Here is a 27,198-nt window from a genome sequence, read left to right on the forward strand (position 1 = left end):
GGCAGAAACCTCTTATCTCTGTATTTTAACATTAATGTATTCCCTACTTGATCATACTACAGCGTCACACAAAAGTATCAAAAGTAGCAGATCTACAAGCTCGAAACTTTTGAGCTTGTAGATCTGCTAGATCATGAAGTTTCCACCCACGACAGAGACGATATAGAAATAATCTTTAGTAAAAGGCCTGTATTCAAAATTGTACTTGAATAAAAGTACAAAAGTGTTGGCATCAAAATATACTTACTACGTAGGCCTACAGTACAGTAGGGAAAAGTACTCAAATCTTTCAAAATCTGTCAAACTTTTTGGAAAATAACAGATCCTGCAAGCTCACAACTCGTAGATCGTCTATTTCAAATAGCCTAAGTATGAAATAAAAGGTGTAGATGTAGTGGAGCAGAATTATAAAATATCAAAAATGGAAATAATCTAAAAAGTACCTCAAAATTGGACTTCAGCACAATACACGAGTAAATGTACTCAGTTACTTTCCGCCACTGGGATCAGAGGTAGGTAATCTCCCTTTGCTCAGCCAGCAGTTACACATGTGTGTGTCCCTCCCAGGCATCTGTGTCGTTCAAAGCCCACAACTCACTTCTTCTTCTTTTTTTCCCCCCCTTTCTTTTTTTTTCACATGTTGCCTTATTTATTATCCCCCTCCTTTAACATTCAGACCACATAAAAACGGCTCGCCGCGTTAGATCTCTGCACTTTTTTTTTACCCATGCGGAGTGGCTTTCGCACGCCAGCCAGGGTAAACCCCCCCCCCCAGCCCCCCATTCTCTCAGATGCACATGATTCAGCCCCCCCCCCCCCCGTCATTGATCATCCTGTTATACGCCACTGGTTTTCAACGACCACCAGGGGGTCCAAATGGACCCTTATGGGTCTGTAACTCTTCAGTTAAATACAGTATACAGTCCCAGCGATTAGAAAAAGGGCATCAAATGGGGGGTCCGTGTGGCCTGATGCATATCAAACTGGATGGGTCCTTGAAATTAAAAAAGGTTGAGAATCACTGACTGAACTAAACTATACTGGAACTCCAATCTACTCTGTAGATCTCCAGTGCTTATATAACCCATTAAGAAGATTTCTTTGGGCTATTCAAAAATAGCAGATCTACAAGCTCATAGCACGGCACCGAGTGCTATGAGCTTCTTTTTTTTTTATCGTGACAAATTTTGAAAATCTTTGAAAAAAATAATATATATATATATATATATATATTTATAAAATATAAAATAAATATTTTTCAAAGAACGTTTTGGTTTGTACAGACCCATAAAGGGTCAATTTGGTTATTTTGGTAGTCCCCGGACCAGACGTTGAGAACCAGCACTGCAGGCATGCGGGGGAACACTTCCAGATGCAGCGGTGACGGTGATAGCGATGCCCCGGAACGAGGGCTGGCGTTAAGTGGGGAAGGAACATCAGAGCTGCATAATACAGAGGAGCAGTACGAGCCACTTGCCATTTGGCGCTGAAGAGAGAAGCACACACACATACGCACGTATATGACACACGTTCAGTGCAGCTGGAGAGCACTCATCTTCTCAGTCCCTTCCCACTAGAAAGAGGATGAGTTAAGCCTAATTTATACTCCCTCGCACGACCTTGTCGCCCGCGGCCCGCCAGAAGTCGCAGAATCTGTCATCTTTGGGTTGAGTGATACGGTCGTGTGATTAAAGCATAAATGTGGCTTTGCTGTGATTTGCAGGGTCACGTGGTTGCCAGTGTTCTGTCATTTTGACTGAGGCTTCAATGGCTTTGTGCTGGAGCTACAGCTAGCTTATTCATCAGTTATGAATACAGAGGCGTACAGTCACATACAGTACACACACACACACACACACACACGCACACGTTGGAATAGTGAGGACTATATTCATCAGTTATGAATACAAAGGCATACAGTCACATACAGTACTCACACGTTGGAATAGTGAGGACTTCAACATTTTAGGACGGCAATATAATTATATTTTTTCCTTTTTGGGGGGAATTTTATTATTATTATTATTATTATTATTGGTATAAATCAGACACTACCACAAACATCAACCCTTAAACCTAGTAACCTACCCTGGTCTAAATACCTAACCATTACCTTAAAATATCCCTTTCTCTTGCAAGAACCAGAAGTATAGTAATACAAGTACACATGTGCACGTGCACACATGCACACATGCACACACACACACACACGCCACATAAGGGGAAAGGTTTCAAGAGGACTTCAATCAGGAACTGGAAGAGGGCGTTGTGTGGTGTGGTTCATATTCACAATGCTTATTATAATACATGAAATGCACACATGTTTGTCTACTAATGAGTTCCCATGAAAACAATGATGAGCTATAATACAGGAACGAGACAACCTGCTCTTAAAACAAGGTCATTACACATGCATTACACTTTGGAGTCTTCTTTCCAAACAACCACTTCCTTCCTTTCTCACCATAAAACCTGTGATAATTCCCAGTCTCAAATATACATGTAGAATCCTGCCTCTTAGCGCCTTAGTTACAATATGTGTGCTACAGTACATAAACACTGACAATAAACCCCTACTGGTGGTAAGCAAGCACTGCAATGTCTGTTGCTTTGGGTGTTGTGTGCGTACTATTAATATTGATTACTATGTTAATGTCATACTGTATTTGATTAACTGTTTTTGATCTTTTTCATTTTCTCCCCAATTTAGCCATTGCTATGAATATGAATATAATAGTAGCCTATCTGTATAATAAATTGCCTTCCTCACTGTGGTCAGTTTTTCTTTATCCACAGACTACTTCCAGACGACTTCCAGTGTACAGTTTTAATAGTTAAATAAGTCAAAAGGTGCAAAACATTTTCAAAGTTTAAAATGTTTAAGTTTGAATGAAGTTTCTAGGTGAAAGTATGATACAGCTAGTGCAAGCCAAAGTTTTAAGAAGAATAAAAAGAAAAAAAGAAAGAATTGTGAGAAGAACATAAGTAACTCAATCTCCGTATTTGGAGACAATAATGGCGATCGAGCCACTCATAATAATACTCAGTATATTATAATGTACTGTACATATAATGTTCTTATGTTGCTGACAATATTAAGAAAAGTAGTACATCATCCTGTACAGGTGCTGTCACTCACTTTCTTTCATTTCACTTTCACATGGACAACATTTCCAAAGGACTTTGACAGCGTTTTACACAGGAACTCATGAGGCCCGGCTTATTCAGCAAAGTCTTTTTTCTGTGTGCCGGCCATGCTTTTCCCAATGAAAGGATGTCCTCTTTTGACTTCATACTGAATGCACACCAGCATAACAAAGACCTAAGACCAAAGAGCCAACCTGTCCCCTGAGGTCCTCTACCTAAAGCAGTGGGTTTTCAGCCCCTTTCATATCCAAGGTCCATTATTTATTCACCATTTGAGCCACGGACCGCTATTTGATGAGATTTAGACTCTCAGACTCAAAACTTGTTATCGTTGGATACGATTTTGTCCACAATTCCATGCTGTATTGATGTTGGTACCATGGAGAGATAACAGGCAAACGTTGATCAAAATAACAATTCCTTAATTTAGTAATGCAGATGTTTAACAATAATTTAACTCTTGAGAGCGTAAAATGAGGTTTCATTTTACACTCTCAAGAATGAAAGATCTATAAATGTCCATTTGGTTACCAACTCTCCCAACTCTCCCATTTAGCTGGGGACCACCTGGAACCCCCCTCAAGGACCACTGGCGGTCCCCGGACCACTGGTTGAGAACCACTGACCTAAAGGACTGGAACTCAAAACATTCGCGATGCAACACATTTCCATATAGCCGATAGGGTTAAAGTGGTTAAACTGATTTTGATGCTATATTAACTAATTTTGCTGGGGACCCCCTGGAACCCCCTCAAGGACCCCACTTTGAGAACCACTCGGAGAGAGCGAGAGCGAGAGAGAGAGAGAGAGAGAGAGAGAGAGAGAGAGAGACCTGCACTCTAGGAAGGTGCTGCTCTCACCGTATTATCCGACAGATATTCTAGATTAAGTACTTGACGACACGCTTGGCAAAATCCAATTTCCTTGCTGGTACTCCCCCCCCCCACCACCATCCTTCTGTGATAGATTTATTAGAAGTGTTTCTGCACCACACACACACAACCAGCAAACTCTTCCTCTGGCACTACAATGGAATTTGGGAAATTCATAAAAATCGGATAATCCCTTGCAGACACTGTACATGATGCAATGTGCATGACGTGTGCTCCATGTAACAAATCATTTAACACTGAGTGTGTACACATCCGTACGGGTCCATTTGGTTGCGTTTTGTAACAGGCTCAGAGTTCAATTAACACCAAGGATTTTTACTGTGCACTTTCCCTCACTGCCCGAGCAGCTATAACTTTTTATGGAAACACTGATTAGACTTCCTATTTCAAATGGAGGAAGTAGGATTGGGGGGGGGGGGGGGGGGGTTAATAACGTGGGTTGTTAGCCAGCAAACACATAAGCATGACCACATGCACAGTACACACAAACATACTTTGTTGCAACGAGTACAAGTCCAGCATTCAAAATCTTACTTAGGTCAAAGTACAAAAGTATTAGTTTAAAAAATATACTTAAAGTAGCCAAAGTTAAAGTACACATAATGCAGAATGTCCCATTTCACAGGTTCAAAGTCATTCCAAAATACTCAAATAGACGAACAAAATCAACATCTACAAATAACTTTAAAGAAGTACAATATTTGCCTCTGAGATGTAGCAGAGAAGACATGCAAAGTATTTAAAAAATGGACACACTCAAGTAAAGTAAAAGTACCTCCAACATTTTACTCAAGTACAGTAAATGTACTCAGTTACTTTCCACCGACTGTAAACACGCGGCTGACACTTACACCTGCACCAGACGCAGGCAAAACATGCCATTGTTTGTGACGGCGGACACACAAAGACAGAGAAACTGACACACAACTGCAGTCTGAAAGCAGGGCTTCACTAAACAACTTAGAGTGGAAATCCTTTGGGCTTTGATTTTGGGCGTTGTGTGATTTATGGAGGAGAGCACCGGAGAAAAAACAAGCCACAGCCTGGGCCCATAAACAAAAGCCTGAGATTTTGGATTTCTTTTTGTTGTTTTTTGGACGCGAGGATGACTTGATTGCGGTCGGAAGCGGCGTGGCCTCAGATAGCCTCGGAGCGGTGAGCCGTGTGACCGAAGCCCAGATACAGTCAGTGCGTCTCTGGACTGACAACACAACAGAAGCCCTGCAGGGGCGGAGTCCCATATCAACCAGCCATGGCTACGTGTAGTGGTGGAAGAAGCACTCAGATTTTGTTCCAGGGACCCTCAGAAGCAAAGATTTGAGTAAAAAAAAAGTCTGCTTTAAAAAATATATATATTCAAAGAGTTGCAAACATTTTCATTAATTTACGAAAAAACACAAAAGGTTAGAATATGGAGATAAGAGGTCTCTACCCGACAGCAACGACATTATCAATAAAATCGTAGAGTTTTGCCAATTATTTGAGGGGCCCACTTACAACACCCTAACGGCCCACCACCGGGCCCCCGGGCCACGGGTTGGTAAACACTAGCTCTCCGACATGTACGTGCCATAAAGTATTTCTCACGTTTCCACCGACATCCAGGCTGCTCAAGTTGAAACAGGAGTGAACATTAACCCTGGTTATATTTTAGCAAGGACACAGCAGCCAGTCAACATTCCCGTCCCTCACAGAGGGAGGAGGGAGGGAGGGAGGGAGAGAGGGCGAGCTCAGGCCTGTCCCGTTTTAAAAAGGGAATGTCACCATTCACCAAGTTGTAAACACTTCCTGCCAGGAAGGGAGCACTTCCTTAATCCTGGAGCAACCCCTCACTTCCTTATTTTCCACCAAACAACAGCAAAGCAGCTGCCTGCTTTCTCCAGTTCTGTTCCTAATTAAAGTACAATATTGATCTACTTTGACTTTACTTGACTATTTCCATTGTTATTTTATTTTATACTTCTACTCCAGTACATAGAGGCAAATATAGTACTTTTTACTCCACTACAATTATTTGACAGCTTTTGTCACTATTTATTTTGCAGATTTGGATCATTCATTCCCTGAAGAAGACCTTGCGTGGTCGAAACGTTGGTTTCCAAATAAATCCTGCATCGTGGCTACGAGTGTGCAGCCTTTTTCTTTATTTTCATATTTACTTACCAAGGTCAGCACCAGCACCTCACCAATACTGGTGTGGAGATGAGATTACTGGTGTGTGCCCTCCTCGCTTTTGTTTGACAGATTTGGATCATTAACACAAAACAAACCTCAATCGCTAAAACCCTATTTTTATACTTCAGCCATTTGAAAATGGCTGATCTGCAAGCGCACATCGAGATGCGTATGTAATTTTTCATTCATATGCATCAGTGTTCAACAACAAAAAGCACAATTCATCGAAATGATCGAAATTATTCTTGTGACAATGTCAGTTGTCAGTTATGATGACTAAAACTAAATATATAGACAATTTCGTCAACAAATAAAAACTATAATATTAGGGAGAGACTAGGCGAGAAGAGATCCAGTAGAACTAAGACAAGTAATTTTATGTTTGGTTGCATGCTGAAAATAGCAGCTCTACAAGCTCAACTTGTAGATCTGCTATTTTCAGCATGCAACCAAGAGTAAAATAAGCCATTACGACGCCATCAAGGCAGCGCCAAAATACATTTTAGTCGACTACAACTGTAGCTTTAGTCGCTTAAATCTTATGATGTTTAGTCAATTGAAACTAGACTACCAGCAAAACATTTCAGATGACCAAAATATGACTAAAACTAAATGGAATTTGATTCAAAAGACTATGACTGAAACTAAATCAAAACTTGCTGTCAAAATCAACACTGCCAGAAACCGATGCCAACAACATCACTGTCGATGCAACTGATGTTTTCAGACTGCTGCTGCCCTCAGAAGGTATCATCGTCAACCAACGGAATGCATATAAATGGGAAAATGAGTTGTAAGAATGCTGGAATAAGAAATAGAATAGTATTGTGCTTTCCCGGTGGACACACAGATAACAGGGCAGCTCTTACAACCAGTACAACAGCCTTACTATAATTACACTGTAATCCACTATAACTCCTGCAGTGGAAACTGGAAACACAGTCAACCCCATGCAAAGACATTATTTCTGTATTACAGACATTATAAATACACACACACACACACACACACACACACACACACACACACACACACACACACACACACACACACACACACACACACACACACACACACACACACACACACACACACACACACACACACACACACACACACACACACACACACACACACACACACACACACACACACACACACACAGTAAAAAGGGAAAGCAGAGCTGTCATCTCAAAAACAAATATAGGCCTAAAACACAAAACACATACCAGTACCAGTACGGGGTAAGCCTGACTGTGGAGCCTGATATAGACTTGAGCTTATATTTATTATATATTTTATATATATATTATATATATTTCACGGGGAGCGACACCGACATGCAATCACCTATGAATTAACCACTTAAACCCAGTGGTGGGGAAAAGTACTCAAATGTTTTACTTAAGCAAAAGTATCAATACTGCAATGTAGAAATACTAGTTTGGTATCACAATGTACTTAAATTAAGTACCAAAAGTAGAAAGTACTCATCATGCAGAATGTCCCATTTCACAAAGTTTTTGTATACAATGCATAAAAATGTTTTGAAAATAGCCGATCTACAACCTCACAATGCGTCGCATCACGACACATTGTGAGCTTGTAGATCGGCTATTTTCAAATGGCCGAAATGTATGTGGGGCTGAAGTTGTTTTGTAATAAAGTAATAAAAATCAAACGTGTAACTAGTAACTAAAGTTTTCAAATAATTGTAGTGGAGTAAAAGTACAATATTTGCCTCTAAGATGTAGTGGAATAGAAGTAAAAGTACTGAACATTGGAAATACTCCAGTGAAGTAAAAATCACACCCAGTGTGAAGTGAGTGGTGTCATCACAGTGATGGAAGCTCACTTTTAAAAAAAAAATGTTTTTGAAGTACGTGGTACTATTTATAGGTTATTAATTTCATCATGCGTCTCGCTAGCCAATCAAAGCAAAGGGTCTGAATAGAGTCAGCCAATCACGGTACGGCGAAAAGGGTGTGAATAGAGTCAGCCAATCACAGTACAGGGAAGGACGGAAAGGGTGTGAATAGAGTCGGCCAATCACAGTACAGGGAAGGACGAATTCCCAACCCCACTTATAGGAGCGGCTACACCGCTCAAAAAATACCTCAAAATTGTACTTAAGTACAGTACTTGAGTAAATGTACTTAGTTACTTTACACCAATGCTTAAACCCTACACACAAAATTGACCGGAATCCATCAGGGCGCTATACTTGGTCCGCGCAATTTTTCCCTCTACACACCAAAGACAATAGCCAACCTACAAGCTCACAACGTGTTGGGCTGGGACTCATTCTGAGCTTAAAGTACTGGAGATCGGCCATTTCTCCCGAACCGTTCCCCTACATATTATGAAATGGCCGGAACAGGGGATGCTCGGGTTCAAGCTGGTTAAGCATTACCGCTGGCAGAAAAACGAGCAGTGTGTAAAAATACCAAAATCTGCCTCTCGCAGATTCTTCCCATTTGTGCCTCAGATGGCATACAAACCTCAGGGCTCAATTTGTTTCCTTTTAACCCATTAAGACCTGAGGTTTCCAATTTTACAAAATGTCTTCTAAATGCTAACGGTTTTCTGAAAAACTTATGTTGCTATATCAGTGGTTCTCAAAACCTTTTCATGTCAAGGACCTCAAAAATTATATGTATTTGGCCACCGACCCCCATCTGAAAATAAGTTGTTCCAGGGACCCCCCAGATGATTTGAGTTAAAAAAGTTTGCTTTAAAAATATAAATATTCAAAGATTTGCACACATTTTCACGATTTAAAAGAAATAGCAGATCTACAAGCTCATAGCACGGCACTCGGTGTCGCGCTATGAGCTTGTATATCTGCTATTCTTGAATAGCCAAAGTATTAAAAAAATAATGGTTTAAGTTACACAGATGCGTTCCCGGTTTTAATGGGTTAATCAGTGTGTGTGTGTGTGTGTGTGTGTGTGTGTGTGTGTGTGTGTGTGTGTGTGTGTGTGTGTGTGTGTGTGTGTGTGTGTGTGTGTGTGTGTGACGATCTTTGCCTTGCCCCCTGCCTGCCTGCTCGTCGGCCAGCCCAGCAGCAGCAGCGCTGCACAACACTGTCATTAAACAAAACAGTGCCATGTGTCTATGGCTCCCCGACGACCCGGGCTCTCTCTAAAACACTAACATACACGGCTAATTGTGACCCGGTGGAATTATGTGACCGTGCAGCGCTCCAGGGACATGCATGGGGCTAAAGAGGAACTGTTGCTCAACATCTGGTCCCGGGGGACCACCAGCCAGCGGTCCAAGTGGACCATTTATTTACACGAGGTCTGAAACTCGTCTCTGAGAGTGTAAAAAGTATGGTTTTAGTTTGGTTATTCTCAACCTTTTTTTATTTCACGGACCCCCCCCCCCCAGTTTGATATGCATTAGACTTACATTTGATGCTATTTTCAATCTCTTGAGACCCACAATCTACACTGTAAAATCATCAGTGTTCATCTAACTCTGAGTGTACAGAATGAAAACAAAACGGTTCCATTTGTACACTCTCAGAGTTACAGACCCGTAAGGGTCCATTCGGTTCCATTTGTACACTCTCAGAGTTACAGACCGTAAGGGTCCATTTGGTTCCATTTGTACACTCTCAAGAGTTACAGACCCGTAAGGGTCCATTTGGTTCCATCTGTACACTCCCAGAGTTACAGACCCGTAAGGGTCCATTTGGTTCCATCTGTACACTCTCAAGAGTTACAGACCCGTAAGGGTCCATTTGGTTCCATTTGTACACTCTCAAGAGTTACAGACCCGTAAGGGTCCATTTGGTTCCATCTGTACACTCCCAGAGTTACAGACCCGTAAGGGTCCATTCCATTTGGACCACCAGGTGGTCCCCGGACCCAAAGGCTGGGAACCAGCTGCAGAGACGAAGGGGCTCGCTACCAGGAAGAGAATAAATAAATAAATAAATAAACAAACCAACGATGGGCTAAATGCCATGCTTTCCAAGAATTATAACTTTCTTTTGGGCAAATGAGCAGCGGTTACATTATAAAAACCCCACCATGAAAACCATCCGACATACTGCTATCTAGTGATTATTCCCAACGATGCAGAATTACTGCTCTGCGATGGAAACCTAATTGGATCAGCGGGGCCCGCCAAAATGACATCTGTGATGAGGGGGCTGAACCTTCTGAAAGCTAAATTGAATAATGATTTGCTTATGTTGTCTTTTTTTAAACCGGGTGACATCATTCCGTTCGACCATATGAGAAGCTTGGTTGGCGCGCGACCAGAAAAAAATGCAGCCAGGCATTCCGTGCTTCCTTCCTTCAAAAACTGCCCTTCTATGACTCCTTGCTTCCTTCCTTCCTTCCTTCAAAGCAGCCCTTCTATGCAGTGGTGTAAAAGTAACTAAGTACATTTACTCAAGTACTGTACTTAAGTACAGTTTTGAGGTACTTTTACTTTACTGGAGCATTTTCAATTGTCTATGCTTTTACTTCTACTCCACTACGAGGCAAATATTGTACTTTTACTCCACAACAATCATTTGAAAACTTTAGTTACTAGTTACTTTGCAGATATAAATGATTACATTATAAAACGTACATTAACCGCTTAAGGCCTATTTTATACATAGGCTATTTGAAAATAGCCGATCTACAGGCTCACAACGCGTCGCATCGCGACGTGTTGTGAGCTTGTAGATCTGCTATTTTCAAAAATGTTAGTACTTTTACTTTTGGTACTTTAAGTACAGTTTGATGCCAATACTCTTGTACTTTTACTCAAGTAAATTTTGAATTCCTGACTTATACTTGTAACAGAGTACGTCTACATTGCAGTATTGATACTTTTACTTAAGTAAAACATTTGAGTAGTTTTTCCCACCACTGCTTCTATGAACTCCCTCGCCTGGACCACGGCGCAAATCCAACAAACGGCCTCTCTGACACTGGCAGTGCCAGAGCGTTACGCTGTGTGAGCTGTTCAAACAGTTTGAATATCTCCCAAAACACTAGAAGAACATAAAATGACTCGAGGACAAAGTGGTTGGGATTCTTGGAATTGTTCCGGAAGCGTGTGGCATGCTTGGAAGCCGCTGTGAACAATGGGCTTGACTGGCATCAAACGTCAAACACTCATTCACACATCACAGACTAGACTTTGAGACAAATTATCACAACAATGGAAATAACTCTTCACGTACTTGAAGTTGTGAGTCATATCTGGCATATACACACAGTTCTCTACCGTAACATGGCAACAAATTCAAGCTCTCTTTCTCAACAGCTCCAGCCCTCTTAAGGATCTCAGCCGTGTGCAGTGGCGTAACAAGTACGCAGATGTTTTACTTAAGTAATAGTAGCAATAATACCACACTATATAAATACTTTGTTGCAAATAAAATCCCTGTATTCAAGATTTCACTTGAGTAAAAGCACAAAAGTATTGGCAGTATAAAGCAGTATATAGTAGTGACAAGTAAAAGCACCTCAAAAGATTAAAAAGTACACAAAAAGCACAGTACTTGAGTAAATGTACTTGGTTACTTTCCACCACCGTCTCAGCTGTGAAGCCTAGTATGACACACTGACCACAGCGGTTTAAAATTAATGTAAGTGGGAAGTGTCTCCCGTTTCAACATCAGTGTATGCAATGCTCCAAGTACATAAATCTCCCCACCAGGCAACAAGGGAACAAATACAACAATATGATGTGAGTTTATGTACATACAGCACAACACCATGGAGCACAACGTCTCTGTCGGGCGGAAACCTTGTATGTCCAAAACCGTTACTTTTTTTCAGGAAATGGAAAAATAACCTGTGTTCACAATGTAGATATCATTATGTAGTCACAAGCTCTTGTTAACACTTTTCATTTGTTCAATATTTATAAAACCTTAACTACTTTCACTTTACCCATTAAGACCTGAGGCCGATTCTACGAATGTCTTCTAAATCCCAACAGTTTTCTGAAAAAACTTTCTATATCAGTGGTTCCCAAACTTTTTCATGTCAAGGACCCCCAAAATGTATTTGGCCGCGGACTCCCATCTCAAAATGTTTTGTTCCAGGGACCACCAGAAGCAAAGAATAGAGTTAAAAAATGTTCGCTTTAAACAATATATATTCAAAGATTTGAACACATTTTCACGATTTTTCAAAAATAGCAGATCTACAAGCTCATAGCATGGCACTCGGTGCCGCGCTATGAGCTTGTATATCTGCTATTTTTTTAATAGCCAAAGTGTAAAATAATGCTTTTTAGCTCAAATGAAAAAGTGACATAGATGCGTTCCAGGTTTTAATGGGTTAAAATGTTTTCAAATTAGCAAAAACAGCAGATATACAAGCTCACAACGCATCACGTCGCTTGTCGATCGGCTATTTTTGCGTGACAGTGTAGTGTGGCGAAGTAGGGCGTTAATTTACGAACAAATCTAAAAAGTTGAAACGTGGAGATACAAGGTTTCTGCCCGACACGACAGTGACAATAAGTAAACAGGTGTGTGTTTGTGTGTAGAGACCTGTGTTGTTGCTCTGAAATCAAGCTCTGCCTGGCTGTAATCCAGCCGATTCTGACAGGCACTTAAAAAAAGGAGCGTGGGGATATAACAGAAAGGGATGGCATCTGATGTGTTCCATTCCATCCATTCTTCAACAGATCCCCCCCGTTCAGAGACCCAGTTGATATTTACGTGCGCGCTTGACATTCTTTTTCCTATACCGCTGGCGGAGGACACAGCACAAACAGGTATAGAGATAGGAAATGGAGGATGCAACAAACACTGTTCACCCTCAGACTGGAATGTCAGGGGTGATGGCTGGCAGGAGGAACAACGGATGAGGGAAAAGTTCAGCCATGCAGCGCAACGTTCCAATCTCGCACCGGGCAGGCGAGGAGGAGAGTCCCCGTTTGACCACATTGGATCGTAAGATTGCCGTCTTAGAAAAAAAAGGCGGCCTAATTCAGTTCCTTCGCATGCCGCAGTACGCTGCGAAAAGGAGGGGGAATCAGATTCAATCAGAGGCATAAAACATCAGAACAGATTGAGAAAAGACTCGAATAAGACACAGTGTGAGGCTGTGTATATCTGTTTGTTCCCTGGGAAATCAAAGCAATTGCAACATTGTGTTCTCTGTTGAAACTCTGTCACCGCATTCCCCAGATTTGTTTACCAAGTGAATTACTGGACTGAAAATATTTTTTCCACTTCCAAGTAGGCTACTATGTGCCATCTTTCTACAAGGACTGACAGCGGGAGACACCCAGGCATGACTTTTGCAAGGCTGTAAACACTTTACGGAAAGTACACCTTATATCAGTGGTTCTCAAAGTGGGGTCTAGGGGATCCCCAGGATTCCTTGAAGGGGTTCCAGGGGGTCCACAGCAAATTGTGTTAATATAGCATCAAAATCAGTTAAGCCCTGGCCTATACATCGCCTATTTGAAAATAGTCGATCAAGAAGCTCACAACGTGTTGCGAGCTTGTAGATCTGCTATTTTCAAAAGATCACAAATCTTATAAGGGGGTCCCAGGCACAGAATTCGGATGGGGGTCCACAGCCAAATACAGTACCTATTAATTTGGGAGTCCTTGACATGAAAATGTTTGAGAACCACTGGCTTACTGTGCATATCCTCAGGTTTTGAGTTACAATTCCGTTCAGGGACATCTGCACATTTGCTCACTTCTTCACTTGTTCAGTAGAGATTTAATAGGCAACGTGTGAGTAAAGGACCTTCTTCGGTTTCACGTCTTTTGCCTCATGAAGGGTCCTTGACTGGAACGTTGCCTATTAAATTGCCGTTGAGCAAGTGAAGACAGTGTGTCCCTGATTCCTCACAGTATAAATGTCTACTCCACCAACACACCTGTCACAAAGATTTCACTGAGGTGTGCAAGAGACCTTCGGTGACGAGTAGCAATGGGTTAACCACTTTCAACTTGGCGTCCCTATTTTGGGCATGTCATTGTCATCCCCCCCAAAGAAAATCTTCAGAAATAGAAAAAAATAGCCAATCTACAAGCTCACAACGAGGCGCATCGTGATGCGTTGTGCGCTTGTAGATCGGCTATTTTCGCGTGGTTACCAAATAATTTGTTATCAACCAATAATACAAAGTCTTCTAAAACAGAAAGGGATTATACCCAGTCTTTTGGTGGCCTGATAAATTGCTTGTACTGTATCTACCCCCACACAAAACAGACACACACACACCACGTCATCCACACTTGCTGCCCAGGAGATAAGCTAATTACCCACAACTGTTCCTTGAAGGACTCTGCTGCTAGACAGCATGCGATTGGCTCCCAACGGATGCTCCCTTTCTGATTCCATTATCAGAAATGTGATCTGGGCCACAGGGGCGAGGGAGGGCAGCTGATGTCCATTTGCAGCATCCTTCTTTCACAGACACAATGCAACCAACAACAAAGTCAATTTCATTATGTAAAATCTTCACGCATACACATGAAAAAAATGGAAAAAATAAGGGCCACCGAAACAAAGGAAATTGAGAGTTGCAGAAGGGCTGGACAAAAGAGACATGACATGCCTAAAGTTCATGAATCCTTCATGGTGAAATATAACAAGAACAATTTGTGTCACGTCCCCATGAGTTCATGAGCTCTGACCCAACTATCTACTCTGTATTAGAGTTCTGTACCACTACCATAACCAGAATGGCTTGTAGAGATTAAAACAATAAAAAAAATCACCGCAACTGCAACAGAGATAAACATGTTTATAATAATACGCATTTTCAGTGACTGCAGATTGTGTAGGTCCCATCCAAACAGTTTTCGCATCGTAGAAATGAATAGTTTGGCTAAAAATCTATCTATCTTCTATTTTCATCCTACCAGCGCCCACACAGTTTAAATGGAACACTGACATCCAGCTGAGCGGAAACTGGATTTCAAAATGAGACCTGAATTGGGTTCGAAGCTTCATTAGTCACAACACGGGTAGCTATCGTTTTGATATTCACCTAGCACTCGCTTACCAGGTTTTTTTTTCCTCCCTAGTTCTAGAAAATAGAATTTGGCTAAACAAATCATTTTCACGATGTGTGAATACCAATCAGCCTCCGTAGCAGCAGCGTGAGTTTTGATTTGTTTTTTATTAGAGTTCATGTAAAGGAAAACAACGGTGTGCAGCTGAGAGCGTGATCGGAGCCATCACTGGTACACACCGTGATATGCTCAACCCAGAGCTATAAAAAGGTTATGCAGGAGGGGAAGTAAAAGAAACAAGCAGTGTAAGGGGAAATCTGTCGTTCCAGATGCCTCTGCTGGCTGCACAACAGCTGTCTGCACTTACAACCCAACTGCATGCTTCTATAGATAGATTAACGCAGCCTGGTTTATAGGCAGACTGCGTGAAGGGACCCGGAGGCCCAGGAGGATACCGAAAAGTCAGTGCTTTGTGAACAGCGTTTCCCCCGGGGAGCCAGCCAGGCCTAGGCTGATGACAAGCTGCATCTCAGACTGAGCAGGACAGCGTGGCGGTCCGGTTCTGCCCCTATTTGTTTTTGTTTACAGTCCAGGGGGTCTTCAACAGGGGGTCCGGGACCCCTGGGGGGGTCCTCAGAGTTACTACAACAGGGGTGCTGGCAAATCTTTGAGTGACAGGCCTTTTTCTTTTTTTACATTAACCACTTGAACCCTATCATCCCTATTCAGGGGAGAACTTAACCACTCACAACACCTCGTGCTGCGAGGCGTTGTGAGCTTGTAGATCGGCTATTTCCGGCAAAGAGGTTCGGTGTAGGGGGGGGGAAAGAGCAGACCAAGTACAGAGTGAGAGGTCAAGTTTACTAAGTATTGACGGTTTAAGTGGTTAAATGTCTGAAAATACACATTAACATGAATCCATCACAACACTGATGATAGTGCGGTCAAACAAGTCTATGAAGCTACCTATGAAATCTATGAAAAGGTTTAATCTGCAACACAATTTTACGCAATATGTGGGGGGGGTCCCTGCTTCATCTCTCTCTCTCAGCTAAGGGGTCCTTGGCCTGAAAAACGTTGAAGACCCCTGGTTTGCACATCTCTGAGAGTGCACACCGTCATCACTTAGAAGTGTCCTTGAGAGAAGTTGGGTTGGTGCTGCTGAGTGAAGCGATGAAGTGGGAGATGAGGCCTTTAATTAGCTCAAAGCCATGATAATTGATCATCTCCTCCTCGGGCTCGCTCTACCGTGAAGGTCCCCGGCATTGTTATAAACAAACATGCACAACACAATGAACCTGGAGAGGAAACAAACCACGGCCTTTCTTGTGCAGCTGTTGTGTACATACTGTATAAGGCAATAAGGCATTTTTCATCCGTTCGGGGGAAATAATAGCAGATTGAACATAATGTCATTCCAACATGAGATATCCACCATCTGAATAAATTGACACATTCAATATGGAATGCAGCTGAAGTGGAGTCAAGCCTGAGACATTTGAATTACAAAATGGTAACATCGTCATAGGATGTTAGCGTCGCATTTTGATTAAGTGTAAAACAAAAAGAGAGAGAGAATATATCATATTTAGTAGAGTCAGACCGATCGGTTTGGTCGATATCTCACCCATTATTTGACCTCGACGACATAGAAAATGTTGCATTTTGTCAACATATCGGTCAAAACATCAGTAATCTGTGGTCCCTCTAGGACTCTCCAAAATTGGGATCGGCATCGGAGCCAAAAATACGCCATTGGTTGGAATCTAATATTTAGAACTGGAACGTACACATTAAAAATGTATGTAATGTGCTCTCCAGTGAGTGTGTGTGTGTACTGTGTATCTATCACCTCTAGTATCCTAGTGTGCTCTCCAGTGAGTGTGTGTGTGTGTACTGTGTATCTATCACCTCTAGTATCCTAGTGTGCTCTCCAGTGAGTGTGTGTGTGTGTATCACCTCTAGTATCCTAGTGTGCTCTCCAGTGAGTGTGTGTGTGTATGTATCACCTCTAGTATCCTAGTGTGTTCTCCAGTGAGTGTGTGTGTGTATGTATCACCTCTAGTAAGCTAGTGTGTTCTCCAGTGAGTGTGTGAATGGAAGTGAAGTGCTTTGGAAAGCTGAGATTAAAACGGACAAAAACACTTGAAGTCACTATTGGCATTTCAGGCATTAGCTAAACAGTTATATAATTAGCATCCATGAGTCAAGTAATTAAAACATCAATGTAGCTGAGCGGAGTGAGCGGTGCTTCTAAGGCACTGCTTTTTAAGGCATTTTCCCCCCCACGCTCAGTGTCTCACTAGTCAGCACTTAACCAGCACAGTTACGCCTATGCAGACTATCATATACTTACACAGTTGTGCGTCAAAACATAGATTGGGCATCTATGTCAGTGCACACTGTCACCAGGCTAACAACGAATCCCACAGATTGTTGTTCACGTAATACCTTTTTTCAAATTAATGTCAGTCAAGAGGGCTCTGCCTCGGACGTGTTGTGAGCTTGTAAATCTGCAATTTTTGACTAATGTTCCCCTCCAGAAGATGGATGTTGGGGTTTGAGTGGTTAATGTTTGTGTTTTTTTAATGTGAGTGTTTCAGTGAGGCAGTGGCAGAGGGTAGGGTTATGTGTGGGCGTAGTGTGTCACTATTCAGCACTTAACCAGCACAGCCTAATGCAGACTATTATATACCGACACAGTTGTGTGGCAAAACATAGATTGGGCTTCAGAGAGACAATGAAGCATCTGTTAAAACTATTGTCTCTCTATTCTGTTTCACAGGCTTGTGGTGTGTGCGTGCCACATGAAGTCAAGAGACTCACATGGTAGCCACACTGTTATTAGTGTGTGTGTGTGTGTGTGTGTGTGTGTGTGTGTGTGTGTGTGTGTGTGTGTGTGTGTGTGTGTGTGTGTGTGTGTGTGTGTAGAATTGTGTTCTGGAGTACATGCTTGTTCACAAATCGACACCTCGAGTCCATAAACAAGGATTTGCAAAACAATTACAATGGTCTACCTCTGTAAGCCACAGTAAGAGGGACAATGCTTGGCTTCCAGACAGACAGTAATCCTCAAGTAACGTTGTACCTAAATCCTCCGACTGTTCCACACAATGTTTTGTCTCAAGAAATAACAGGTGTCTCCTGAGCAGCATGCTGCCCGAGTACCTTGAAGTGCTCCTTCCAAAAACTAAGACATTCAGTAACGCCAAAAGGTCACGCCATTCATAAAAATCTATCAAATTGTTCAAAATGTATCAAAATAAAATAAAATCTTATAATGCATTATAATCACTGCATTACACTAGCAGTATATGTCACTATGAGTGGTCATTTGTTGCTTTTAAGAAACATATGCAAGATTATATTATAATACCTGACCGTATAACGAAAATGTTTTATAATGTGTTGATGATGATTATTGTTATAAAGCACTATGAGTATTTGTGAGTGATTAAAACTATAATTATACAGTGTTATCATCAGATTATAATGCATTATAAGTATGTTTCTCACACATCATAGACGGGATGCATGGTAAGTGTTACCAACTATTTTAATATGTTTGAAAATCTTTTCAAATAATAATGAAATAATAATCTCTTAGTAAACAGCTTTAGCTTCCCATCATATCAAGGATCAATTAAAGTAGATTTTCCCACAAGCTCATTCACATTGCAGGGTGTGAGGCCTTTAAACCACAGCCACACACTAATGTGCTGTCTGTTAAGTCATAATGTGCACAGTGAGCGTGGTGAGAGGCAGAGGTAACTGCATTTCTCTGCTTGGGGCCTACCATGCCTAATTAACTTGGGAAGATCCAAATAAACATCAATTAATGAAAGGCAGCTATAATCCTACTATAAATGCACGAAATCTCTGCATTGCGTATCTGTCCTTCACGTAGATCTTGAGAACTGTCCGACCGATCGACTACTACGTCTAGAAAGTTGTTTCGGTAATTGGTGGGCTATTAGGACTGTCCAAAATCGGGATCCACATCGGACCCCAAACCCTGGCATCGGTCAGGCTAAAAAAAAAACAGCAGCAAAAATTGGGTGAGGATGGAATACGCAATTCTAGATCCCTCGCCCACTGCAGAGCCAAGTGGCTGCCTGCCTACCCAGCTGTTTGTTATCTCATTCTAAAAGGCTGCAGGAGAGTTAAGGTGCTCATTTCAGAACCCACAGAGTGCAAAACTTAAAAATATAAAGCCTATTTTATTGTATGATTCAATGGCTCCCACCCTTTCCCTGTGTCATAGATACCCATGACACAGCAGGAAAATGCAGCTCACATTAAAAGAAGATTTGTCTCGACTTGTGATATCCAAGTAGAGCACAAAATGTTTTCTTCTTTTGCATAATAGCGCTTCAGTGACAGGTCACTGCGTGAGCAACGTGAACACACAACAGAACTCTGGCAGACTTTACGACTGACAGAAGAAACAAATCCTTCTTGTGCAATGCAGGGAACAGCCGTAGACCACGCCTCACAATACAGGGAACAGCCATAGCATAGACCACACCTCACAATACAGGGAACAGCCATAGCATAGACCACACCTCACAATACAGGGAACAGCCATAGACCACACCTCACAATACAGGTGGGAAGGCAAAACACACAAGGTACGTACTGTATCACCACGTAACACAAAGGCGAAAGCAAAATGACCAAGAAAACCAGCACCGTGAAGTTCTCCCTCCACTCACTTCAAGTGTCATTTTGTGAATACCCAACGCTGGCAGTGAGGTTCAGCACAAGCAGGGTGTTGTTGGCAGTGCCGCAGTAGTGGTGGAGGAAGTACTCAGATTAGTTTTTGTTTTCTAAAGTAAAAGTAGCAATACCACAACATAAAAAATACTCTGTTACAAGTAACTGTGTCCAGTAATCAAAGTTCAAAGAATGTGTCGCAATGCGAGTCTGCGACGCGTTGTGAGCTTGCCTTGTAGATCGGCTATTTTCGAATAGCCAAAGTATAAAATAAGGCTTAAGTGGTTAATGTACAACATGTACGAAGTAACTACCGTAGTAAGTAACTAAAGCTGTCAAATAATTGTAGTGGAGCAAAAACTACAATATTTGCCTCTGAGATGTAGTGGAGCAGAAGCCTTTTTTTTAATACTCAAGTAAAGGTACCTCAAAATTGTACTCCTGCAAGTACAGTCCTTGAGTAAATGCACTTAGTTACTTTCCACCACTGGGTTGTTCTTGGTGTAACAGAGCCCTCATCTTTACACTTCACGCTTTCACCTCCTGTGTGTGTGAGCTACACACTGGCACATTCCATTGTGAGATCACTCTCTTCTACGTCCTTAACCCCATTGACATTGAAAAGTCTCGAGTTTCTGCAAATGAACCAACACTACTCGGGGTGCATGAATTCCTGACGAGCCTGACATGGCAGCGTGCTCCGGGGCACTTGTCGAGCGCTGCGGTGCCTACAAGCATTCTGCCCCGTCTGTCTACAAGCATTCTGCCCCGTCTGTCTACAAGCATTCTGCCCCGTCTGTCTGCACATTCCCTTTCTGGTGATGAGTGTGCAATAAGCCCCCTGGGAGGCAGAGTACGGGAAGGAAAAGAAAGAGGGTAAGAGGGTGAACTGGGAAAGAACACTGTATAGAACTGTCAAATCAGAGCTATACCACCACCACGCTATCAGACCAACCAGAGGCATAGAGGCCAGGCCATCATAGTGTACTTGGCCTGTCTAGCAAGTAACATAGAAATGTAAGTACAGTAGGTTACATTATAGTTTAAGCAATTGTGATTTAACTCTGTTCCACAATACAGACATATATAATTGCAAATGTGATTTAGGCTAACTCTGTACCACATACATACACGTATAATTCAATTGGCATTGCAATGCCAAAATAGCCACCAAACACTTGTGGAAGCCAAACTGACCCTTACATGGTCCTGACAGGAAACGTGCTACTGTGTTATTATGCCTGTGTTACACACACACAAACACACACACACACACACACACACACACACACACACACATGTGTTCAAGTCCTTTTTTCCAACATCAAACCCTATACAGTTGGAATATAATCCTTCCTGCAAGCAGATTACCAAGTAAATGATTGTATTTGAAATGGGGTTAATGTCGCAATACACAGTGGACAGCCATTGTACAGATTGAAAACAAGTTTGGCCGGTTGTAACGACTGTAACGAGTCATTGCTTATCTGAATGGATACAGGTAGGCTGGGTGGGTGATTCATAAACTCGCGTTTATGACTGTATTGTACCAGCAGCACTCCTTGACTTTATAGGCCAATGATAGGCCAGTTTCATTAGGTCAATCACGTCAAAACATAAGACAAATAGTTTAATATGACAATATGAAATGTTGTGTTTTCCCAAACTAACTTGAACTTCCCATCTCTTTACAGTCTTGCTCCGTGAGGGGACTTCACTTAAGTCTTTCCTTTATTTAAATTATTATATTTAAATTATTATTATTATATTTAAATTAGTATATTTACTTTAATATAAATACATATATACATATATTATACTTTATTATAAAGTTGTCTTTCCTTTATTTTTACCAGTATTGTAACGGCAAAAAAAAAAAAAAAAAAAAAAACTTGAAAAGTTGTGTTTCCCAACTAAACTTGAACTCACCTTCTCCTTACTGTCCTGCTCCGTGGAGGGTGCGCTAGAGGGGGACTTAACGCTCCCCACAGCCACAACCTGGCTCACAGTGATCGGGCTCTTCTCCACGGTCTCCACCTTGATGAGCCGGTGCTTGGGGGACACATACTTGATGTCCGGGGAGCCCACCGTGCTCAGGCAGCTGGAGCCGAACGAAATATTCCCACCCGGCGTGTACGGGTCTTCGAAGTCCAGCTCCTTCTGTAGTTTGTAAGCAGCGAGGATGTCCGGCTGTGCGGGGGGGCTCGGGTAGAGGCCGAGGGTGGTCGCCCCGGGGCACGGCGGTGGGTAGCAGCTGATGCCAGGCGAGCCGGACAGGGGCACGCCGGTGTGACAGTGTCTGTAGTCCGGCTTCGGCGGCGCCGGAGGAGGTGGTGCTTTGGTCGTTTTGAATCCCAGGTGCTCCTTGAACCACTTGGCCATGCTGCCAGTGCATCGCTCAAAAACTACCGACTCAATGTTAAGTTTACACTTCTCCACCTTTCCTCCCCGTGTGAAGTGAAGTCTCCCCCCGGGGGGGTTCTTTAAAGCCGTGAAACGTGGGGGTCTTTTCTTTTGGCTCCGCTGGTCCGACTTCGGAGCGTCTCCTGCGGCAGAGAACAGTGCGCTTCTTCTTCCCCCCGCCGGCAGCCACAACGTTACGACGGCACTTTGTGATGTGACTGGCTAACTGCCGCAACTCTGTCACACTGTTGTCGCTGCTGTGCTCTCTGCTCTGCTCTGCTCTGCTCTGCTCTGCTCGCCTGGCTGTTCTGTCTCCACGTCAGGTTTGTAACGTCTACTACGCTGCTCTCCACCCCCAGCCGGCTCGGCTCAGCCCTCCCCTACCTGAGAACATTCACTGCCATCTACCGGACTTGTGATAATAACAGGAGTCACTCACATGCGAATCTCCCCACAGGACACAGAAAACTCGCCCCAAAACACGCCCACCCACCCCCTTTTTTTTTTTTTCGCGGACCGCTCGCCCCCAGCGGTTCTTGTATTCTTTTAATGTGTTTTACTGAATATAAGGTTAGAAATACGTTTAGGGTTAGTCGTAGTTTTACTGAGGTTAATTTTAGGAATAAGGTTAGGTTTTGACACCGTTTTACTGAGGTTACGTTAGGAATTTATTCCTAAACGTAACCTCAGTAAAAACGACCGTTCCGAGGTCGCCTGATTTGCCCCGGGATCGACGACTGTGTTTTGGGGCGAGCGTTTTGGTATTCCTTCCCAGCTGATAAGTCACTGAATCATCATCATCACTACACGTGTGCGTTTGCATTTATAGCATTTTGGTGGAAAAAGCGTGTCCTGATTTTGTGTTTAGTAGGCTGAACTTGATATTCTTTGTTAAAACAAAAAAACATTTTGTTAAAAAGGTAAAGCTCTATATTATGATACAGTAGGCATTGCTCTATTATATAGATAAAGTGTTTGTTTGTTCAGTAACAAGGGTCTCCCTGTCAGCTCTTAAATAAACAGAAAACATATGTGCAGGTGAGTTGACGATTTCATCCAATCAGGAGACAGTAACCCATTTATCAGCTTCACTTTTATGGTGTTCCAGTTGTGTCTACTGCTCACATGAGTTCTCTCTCCTGATTGGATTAAATTGGTGTCTCGAACTGAAAGTACATGTTTATGTTCATTAAAGAGATGGGGAGACCGCTGTTACTGACCAAACACTCTATAGCAGATTACATTCAGAATGTAGAGCTATTTATTTTAGCAAAAATTTGATTTACTATACTGTTAAAGTTTTTAAATGCCATATTTCAGGACTATCTGTCTCTATGCCCTATATTTAAGCCTATGTTTGAGTATGTATTCTTACATTATTCACTGCAGTGGTGCTCAACCCTTTTCATTTCAAGGACCCCCCAGTTTGATATGCATTAGGCCACGGCATGGACCCCCATTTGTTATAGTTTTCCTTTTTATCTCTGGGACGCCATCTATACTGTAAAATTGTCAGTGTTAACACAGAGAGTGTACAAAATGTATGAAATGTATTAAGTCTAACTGTCAATCTTTACCTGCCCCCTGGACCCCCCTCAAGGACCCCTGCAGGGTCCCTGGGCCCCATGTTGAGAAGCAGCGTACAGATTTTATCTCCATAAATATGGGCTTTGAGAAGGCAACACATATTGGTCTGTGTCAGCCTATAGAGCACTTTAACAGTAGACGACAGAATTCAAGGGTGAAATGTCCTCTATTCAAACATACTAGTTCTTTGTCCAGATGGTCACATGCTGTCTGCTGCTGGCTGATTTGATTGCAAATTGCATTGCAAATGACCACTGGAGAGAGTAGACGGTGCTTTTATAACCTCCTTCTACCGCCATCGCTGATTGTTGTGCAAAGAACAGCAGTAGCTATATGCCACCCACTTCACTATTCAGTGAAGCAGTGGTGGAAAAAGTACTCAAATGTTTTACTCAAGTAAAAGTATCAATACTGCAATGTAGAAGTACTCTGTTACAAGTAAAAGTCCGGAATTCAAAATTGACTTGAGTAAAGGTATAAAAGTATTGGTATCAAAATGTACTTAAAGTACAAGATCTTGTAGATCGGCTATTTTCAAATAGCCTAGGTACAAAATAGGGCTAAAGTGGTTAATGTATGTTTTATAATGTAATAATTTACATCTGCAAAGTAACTAGTAATTAAAGTTTTCAAATAATTGTAGTGGAGTAAACATTTGCCTCGGAGATGTAGTGGAGTAGAAGTAAAAGTATAGACAATTGGAAATACTCCAGTAAAGTAAAAGTAACTAAAAATTGTACTTAAGTACAGTACTTGAGTAAATGCACTTAGTTGCTTTACACCACTGCAGTGAAGTCATGTTTTATAAGTATAGATAATTGGACTGTTCAGAAGGATGGAGGGAAGATTTATTTCCAGGGCATCCAACGCCACTGGTCTGTGTGGTAAACACTAATTGCCTTTGCAATCAAGGGTGGGGGGGATCCCATTTTCCATCACGAAGACACACTCCAGCAATGAATGGTGTGCATTAACGGAAGTCACTGGCTGCAGTGCAGTGGTTTTATGAAGCAATATTTCTTTTTAATAACGCCACACACACACACACACACAAACACACACACACACACACCGCCTTGGGCAAGGCCCTGTGTATAGATGTGAGTTTAACCCTCACAGACTCCTGGGACAGACTTCTACAAACTGGGAGATTAATTCCAAATCTATTATTGTTTCTTTGCTGAAATCCTGCCCTCCTTGCACTTTGAGTGCATGCAGAGAGATAAGTCAATCCAATGCGGTACCTGCTCCTTTTCAGCCAACATTTCTTCTACGTCCAGTGCATCTGCTTGCTTATAGCTATACACTTTTTTAGTATCTCCACCAGCCCAGAAGACTGAGGGCGGAGATTGTGTGTGTGTGTGTGTGTGTGTGTGTGTGTGTGTGTGTGTGTGTGTGTGTGTGTGTGTGTGTGTGTGTGTGTGTGTGTGTGTGTGTGTGTGTGTGTGTGTGTGTGTGTGTGTGTGTGTGTGTGTGGAAGGGGCATCATTCTGAAGGGTTACAATTAGAGTAGGGTCTTTGCCCAGAAGAAAACCGAATGATGCCATGTTCTGTTGACATACATGGCAACCTGGGAAACTCCCTTTTCCCCTTAGAGTCCCCTTTCTTACGTCTGACAAAATCTGAGACCCCCACATGTGCATGCAACCTTCACTTGTAGTTGAGTATCTATACTTTGACTCAAGCACTGAGGTTGAGTACTTTGTCCAGCACTGCCCCTCCGCATTCGTCCCATCCGCGCCTACCCCATCCGCAGTCCCCCAAAGCAGTAAACCAGGGTGAACGAAACACTGGCTTCTGTAGGAGGTATCTTATACACATGGCAAGGATAACCATGAACACAACCCTTTCTGACAGCATATTATTGCATAATGTATAAACAACTGATTCTCCTCCGCCTTCCAGGAAATGCATAGATCCTCAGAGATAAGTCAGCAGGTACAACAACACAGAGGCTGGCAGTGCCTGTGTACTACTGACAGTCCCAGCTCAGCTGCTATATAAATGAATATGAATATAATATATATATTTATAGAGCAAACATTTCTAACTCAAATCATTGCTTTTGGAGGTGCCTGGCACAAAATATTTTCAGATGGGGGTCCGCGGCCAAATATAAACAAATTTGGGGTCCTTGACACAAAAAAAGTTTGAGAACCACTGAACTAGGGGAGGAAAATTTTCAATCTGGAAAAGCCAGTCAGTAAGAAGCCTGTCACCATGCTGTCCCTCCAGGCAGCTGGTTTGATTGATTACAAAACAGGGTTTTATTGAACGTATAGGCAAGGATTTCAAGAACACCCTGCCTGCATATGGCTACGTGTGACAGGCACGTTCTTTTTGTGTAGTATACCTGGTGTCCGGTACTCCACAGACACCGGCGCATATATCTGTCGGAGAATCTCTGAGCAGTGGTCAGTGGCACTCTAATGATGTAAGTTGGGAATACACGCCTCACCCATTGCGCAATACTCCTGTTATCTGATGTACACGTTGTACCCTTTGTCAGCTCCACGCGCATCCTGTTTTGCTTCACTCCATTGCTTTCATGCTTCACCCATGAGCATTGATATGGTAGCCTACTATTTGTTCCATTGCACATGCTGACAGTGGTCAGTGTGAAACCCCATATTTGGGCAAGACTGATCGGTGGATCGGCAGGGCGGTGGATATGGGAATTTCTTTTCACAACGTGTGAAGATATTAGGGGATTTACTTGAAATGTGGATAAATTTGGTGTTGATCGGTCCAGTGGTTTGCAAGATTAGCCCCGGAGTCCAGGCACACAAACAGAAGGAAATACATCACAGGGTTGAAAACATCTCCCTCCTTGCCTTCGGCCTGACTGAGTAATGACATACAGAAAGGTGTGCTCGCTGTGAAGTGCAAATCTCTGCCAGCAGGCTGGTTTCGCTTATATATTAACTGTTTTGTTTGAAAATCGCAGCCGTGACTATACGGATCCCATAGCCTGTATAAAACACGCTAATAAAAATCTTCAACCTCTACATATCCCAATAGAATGGTCAATGCCCAAGTTTAGATCCATTGCCCACTGAGGAGAAAAATGAGTGAGGACGGACAGACGGACAAATAGACGGACAAACTGACAGAGTTTTGTTCATTGTCATTGTATAGTTGGATGTTCCGAATTGGGATAAATGTTTGAGCAAGTTCTTTGGAAACAGCTATCCTGTTGGAGAGTGTTACGTGCATGTGTTTGAGTGGGATTGCGCCAATGTGAGTATGTGTCTTTAATTGCAAGTGCTGCCCATCATCTAACTGCCGGTTGCCAATAACCGGTGCCTCCTGTGATTGGTTGGGGTGGAA

The 27,198-nt window shown here is 42.4% G+C and overlaps 1 protein-coding gene across 3 annotated transcripts in view; it reads right to left on the bottom strand.

Moving 5' to 3' along the window:
• shf (Src homology 2 domain containing F) overlaps positions 1–22,588 on the bottom strand; it is a 182,418-nt gene extending 159,830 nt beyond the window's left edge. For all 3 annotated transcript variants that reach the window (XM_080437693.1, XM_080437692.1, XM_080437694.1), the window contains exon 1: positions 21,808–22,588. In XM_080437693.1, the coding sequence (XP_080293819.1) occupies positions 21,808–22,260 (453 nt within the window). In that variant the 5' untranslated portion in view covers positions 22,261–22,588. The remainder of the gene's footprint in view (positions 1–21,807) is intronic.
• Between the last annotated feature and the right edge of the window lie 4,610 nt (positions 22,589–27,198).

The sequence above is a fragment of the Gymnoscopelus braueri genome (genome assembly GCF_963280865.1).
Source record: "Gymnoscopelus braueri genome assembly, chromosome: 1".
In the NCBI taxonomy this organism is placed as follows: Eukaryota; Metazoa; Chordata; class Actinopteri; order Myctophiformes; family Myctophidae; genus Gymnoscopelus; species Gymnoscopelus braueri.